The sequence below is a fragment of the Lolium rigidum genome, chromosome 2, assembly GCF_022539505.1.
Source record: "Lolium rigidum isolate FL_2022 chromosome 2, APGP_CSIRO_Lrig_0.1, whole genome shotgun sequence".
NCBI classification, from domain to species: domain Eukaryota; kingdom Viridiplantae; phylum Streptophyta; class Magnoliopsida; order Poales; family Poaceae; genus Lolium; species Lolium rigidum.
The window spans coordinates 122,976,058-122,981,009 of NC_061509.1; the positions used below are offsets into that span (position 1 = coordinate 122,976,058).

The following is a 4,952-nucleotide window of genomic DNA, read 5'->3' on the forward strand; positions in this document are numbered from 1 at the left end:
TTTAGGGTTTTAGAGACAATGGTAATACTCAAGCAACCAATCATGGCAACCATCAAACCAATCATGCATGATCATGCACACTATGCAACATTAAGTTTAGTTTTTGTTGGCTCACAATTTTGGGAAAGAGAGAATGATAATTTTCATTGATTTGAAAAGTTGGGATGTTACACCTTTGGACCATGCGGAATAAGATGGTGATAGAGCATACATTTCGTTAGCGCGCCTCTGACTCTATCATCATAATCTTGCCTTTTTGCAGAAGTGGCACCCACTATGTAGGCATCGGGACAGGAGTTGGCTGGACGACATGTTGGAGGACCCCCTTGCGGCGGCGCGGCGCCTCTCGTCGCCTCCTAGCTGATGTGGTGCCCCCTTTCCTCACGTCGAGGGGTCCGTACTGTGTGTCGTGTTGGGATGGTTATGTTGCGCTGTGGTCCCATCATTCTAGACTCTGTGTCTGTGTGTGTCTTGTGGTCTATGTTTGTTCGACTTGTATGTGGATCTTGTATGACCGTGGTTGCTTTATTTATAAAGCATGGCGAAAGCCTATTTCAAGACAGTCCCGCGTTGCAACCCTCGTTTAGAAAATATGCATGAGGACCGGAGCCAGACCAGCTTCGTATTCGGTAGAGCTTGAATATTCTTTTTCGGGCTTTGTTCGTCTAATCCCTTGAGCTAGGGATTGGTCTGGATTGAGCCCATCATCAGGTTTTCCAGCCCCGCGATGTTTTTTTTCCAGCCCGATGGAAAAACTAGCCCATTTCGTCCCGGTTAGTTCTTCTCATTTGGTCTGGATTTTCTTTCTCCCCACTTGGCTCGTGGAAGAATTTCCACCACGCGGACGAGCAACAGAGTGGAGGACGGGTTGATCGGATGGATTTGGTGAGACTGAACCGAAGAAGTAATTTATTAGAGGGATGAATCGAGATTGGTCTGACATGAATATGGTGATTGTAGGGATCAACCCAATCCCTGCCTAGAATAGTTCCACATCTAGATTCAATCCACGGAAAAAACGAACAAGGCCTCACTGGTGTATTTTTTTTCCAGCGAAATGTGTACATCTGGTTTTGTACTTGGTGTTTATGAAAAACCAACCATCATCATATAGGTGTATAAAAATCAAAATTCGGTTCATTTAGGATATCTGATGAATGGCTACTGGCGTGGACTTGGGTTTGCCGAGAGAGCCCGTGATTACCTCCTAATAATCTCTTGTTTGAGTCACAACAACCCTTTCGCCATTGTCCTCCCCACACGCGTCCCTGGCCTTCCCTCCCTCCCCCACGCTACCGTCGTTACCTCTCCGTTACACGACCCTCCTCACGCCGTCACGTCAACTTCTGCCCACAAAAGCACGCGTTCCCCACCTCGCTCCCCCGCATGTCCAACGCCGGCGACCCCGCCGGTGCGGCGGCGGCGGCGGCTACCCCGTCCGGGCGCGCCCCGAGGCTGCCGCGGTGGACGCGGCAGGAGATACTGGTGCTCATCGAGGGCAAGCGCGTGGTTGAGGTCCGCGGGGGCGGGCGCGGCGGGAGGGGGCGAATCGCGGCGGCGGGGGAGGCGACGGCGCTGGAGCCCAAGTGGGCCGCGGTCGCCGAGTACTGCCGTCGCCACGGCGTCGAGAGGGGGGCCGTCCAGTGCCGGAAGCGGTGGAGCAACCTCGCCGGGGACTACAAGAAGATCAAGGAGTGGGAGCGGGCGGCCGCGGCCTCGGCCTCGCGGGAGCCCTCCTTCTGGGCCATGCGCAACGACGCCAGGCGGGAGCGCAGGCTCCCCGGATTCTTCGACCGCGAGGTGTACGACATACTCGAAGGACGGGGGCGGGGGATCGTGGCCGGCAGCAGCTCCGGCGGTAATGCCGCCGAGGAAGAGGAGGTGGTGCGCGAGCAGGAGGATGGGGAGGAGGAAGAGAGGGGGGAGGAAAAGGAGGTTGCAGTGGAGGAGACCGTGTTTGACAGTGGCCGGCCCGCCGGGGAGGAGGCCCTCTTCTCGGAGGACGAAGAGGGGGAAGATGATGAGACGCCAAAGACGACGCAGGCACCTCCGCCGGCGGTTATCGCCCTGCCGATTTCCGGTGAGCTCCCATTTGACTCTGGATTGTAAAACTGCTAATCTTTTTGGTCATAAATATTTGTTTTGCCCGTTTGCTCTTTCTTGATGGTGAATTCGAGTCTTCTGCCTCTCCGTGTTTTCCCTTAAAGAAACAGAGCTATCAGTTGGCCTGTCTTTGCTTGTTCTGCTCATTTGAGGTAAAACGCGGGAAGCTTTCTAGTACTCCCATATCTGCGGTGAAGTTTAATACTCGGTATTTACAACGTGTAAAGACGTGATTGTCTTCTCTTCTGGCTCCCATGCTAAAATGGCTTAGCTAAACAGGTCGGTCCCGTTAATTTCGAGATCGATGCACTGTGTTTCCTCTTCGTGATTTTGTGCTTATATCAGTAGTTTGAATTGGCCTAAATGTTCAGTTTATAGTGTGATATTACTGCGAGTTCCGCCATATTATTGTAGTAGCAGTTCCCGGAGGCATTCAAATTTTGAGGGTTGGCTAATTAGCCTGATTCTTCTCTTGCTTATGGTTGTGTTATTGAGGTGTACTCCACTCCGGTATTGCTTGTTCATGTGGTGGGTTCTTCGATTAATTTGTGCTGCTTTACATTTCAGAGAAGTCGGAAGCATCAAGGCAACAAAGCACTGAGCAAGGTACTTCACTGTATTCATTATGCAAGGCAGTAGCTAGCTGCAATGATGAACCTTTTACGATGTCTAATTCACATTGCAATATATTTTCAAAACATCAGAGCACAAGTACCTATTTTTTTTAAGTCAGTTACCTAGACTTTCATTGTAAATGGTCTGATGCTACAAACATAATAATACTACATGACTAATGATAGCATAATTGATAATGATCGTACGTAAGTAATAGTGGTGGCTCTAGTAATTTGCAACTTGGTATTCATTTCACCAAAATCATCACTTTTTTGCTAGAACCGTCATTGTTTTGCGCCAAAATCGTTGCTGCTTTGCCAAAACCCTTGTTGTTTTGCCAAAATCACTGCTATTCAGACGAATACCTAGGAATACCCCTAGCGCCGCCCCTGTGTAGTAATATCCAACCAGTCTATTTTTGTGCAACCATTGTTGTGACAGACTCACGAGCCCATGTAGTAGGGTCTTTGAAACCAAAACCGGAGGTAACTGATGCTCATCTGCTAGAATGGCAACCCACAACAAACTGAATTGATTTGGTGGTTACCATGTCCATCAACTTTTCCTGTAACGGCCGTCCTGGATCAGGACAGAGTTATCGGTTCCTTTCTGCATGACGTGTTGGTAGCACTTATGAACTCAATTTTCCGCTGTTTTTCACGTACTTCCATAGAGCGAGACTTTAGCAGACCCAGTACTAGCTTCAACATGTACATGAAAAAACTACATTCTTTCAAGGCAAATGGCTGCCTGGAAACTTCTTAAATATTCTAAATGAAATGGCACTATGGACACTCATCATAGTCCTGTGATTGATGAGCTGCAAATATGTTAAAAGGGCAAGAATCTAGTACCTAAATTTTCAACGCCTAACAAACAACCATATCTTTATCTCAGGCACATCGAAAGAGAAGCAACATGGGCAGCAAGGCTCGCCAACACAGCAGCAACAGCAGCAGAGCAGACAAAAGAGGCAGCGAACTGACAGTAATGACGGTGAGCCCAGAGAAGAAGGCATGGCAGACTTGCAGGGCAACAAGCTACTGGAGATCCTAGACCGAAACAGCCGGATGGTAGAGGCGCAGCTTGAGGCACAGAACGTGAACTCAGAGCGCGACCGGGAGCAGAGAAGAGAGCAGGCCAATAGCCTCGCCGTCGTGCTTGGCAGGCTCGCAGATGCTCTTGGCAGGATCGCCGATAAGCTCTAGTTAGCACCAGCTAGCTGAAGCTGCTTAGACAGATATTGGGTGTACAGATTGGTACAGGAGGATTACTGGGATTTGATTTTTTTTCTTGTACTCAGGGTGGGGGATTGTTATATAAGGTTATGAGGTTTCAGATGATCTGAACTAGCAGAGATCTTAATTGTGTATGTGTTGTGTGCGTGGATGGCTTTCTTAGTATTATTCCATGAAATGGATTGGAAATGTGTGTCTGCTTATTGTTGAGTAATATTGCTTCTGTTTAGAATATGCAGGAAGACAAAGCAAATTATCACTTTGGAGCAGCCCTTTGGTCAATTTGTTTTTAGAAAACTTTGAAATTTTGATTTCAAAGTTTTAAGAAATTCCGAGAAAATACTTGGATTTAGTCAATGTTTATAGAAGTTCATTACAGATATGACCCAAAAGATTATGGTAAATCGGTTGTAGCTAATGTAGAATTATTATGCTAGAATTATTATGCTTTAATCCATTAGTGTGCAAATTTTCAAAACGAAATACATTGTATTTTGGGCTCAGCATAAAAACATCTCCACTTCAATGCGGTGTTCACCGACAAAAAAATCTCGATTTGTCATTTTCGCTGAGCCCAAAACACAATGTATGTTGTATTGAAAATTTGCAGATTAGTAAAATACATTTGCTACAACCTGGTATTTTTTCAACTTTTCTGAAACGTTTGAATTCGAAATTTCAAAGGTTAAAAAATTGGCCTACCTAGAACTAATGCCTGGTTCGGTTGCAACAGACCCGTCTCTAGGGTATGGTGCAAATTGCAAAATAGGGTCCTCATTTTTTTACAAATCGTACAACCAATAGAATGGAACAGTTCTTTCACTTAATATAAGTTTAGGCCCTAAACCATGCGTTTGCTACGGGGTAAGTTTTGTTAGAAAAAATATTAAATCACTGCTGAAAAAATATCTAATAGGTTGTGTTAATTAAATTGCTACCAAGACATGTACTGAGCAGCCCATACTTTATTCAGTTTCATGTACAGTGTAATGTAAT

General features: G+C 46.5%; 1 protein-coding gene across 1 annotated transcript; it reads left to right on the top strand.

The window, feature by feature from the left end:
* The first annotated feature begins 1,356 nt into the window (after positions 1-1,356).
* LOC124692301 (trihelix transcription factor ASR3-like) lies at positions 1,357-4,193 on the top strand. The gene is made up of 3 exons (XM_047225639.1): positions 1,357-2,080; positions 2,671-2,709; positions 3,616-4,193. Exons 1-3 carry the CDS (start codon positions 1,387-1,389, stop codon positions 3,924-3,926), a joined length of 1,044 nt encoding a protein of 347 aa, XP_047081595.1. The 5' UTR covers positions 1,357-1,386; the 3' UTR covers positions 3,927-4,193.
* Positions 4,194-4,952: the final 759 nt, after the last annotated feature.

Bases quoted from the DNA above. Each gene is read 5' to 3' on its own strand.
- LOC124692301 (XM_047225639.1), top strand. From the start codon at position 1,387: ATGTCCAACGCCGGCGACCCCGCCGGTGCGGCGGCGGCGGCGGCTACC. The intron at 2,081-2,670 runs GTGAGCTCCCAT...TTTACATTTCAG, and splicing joins TATCGCCCTGCCGATTTCCG to AGAAGTCGGAAGCATCAAGG. The intron at 2,710-3,615 runs GTACTTCACTGT...TCTTTATCTCAG, and splicing joins GCAACAAAGCACTGAGCAAG to GCACATCGAAAGAGAAGCAA.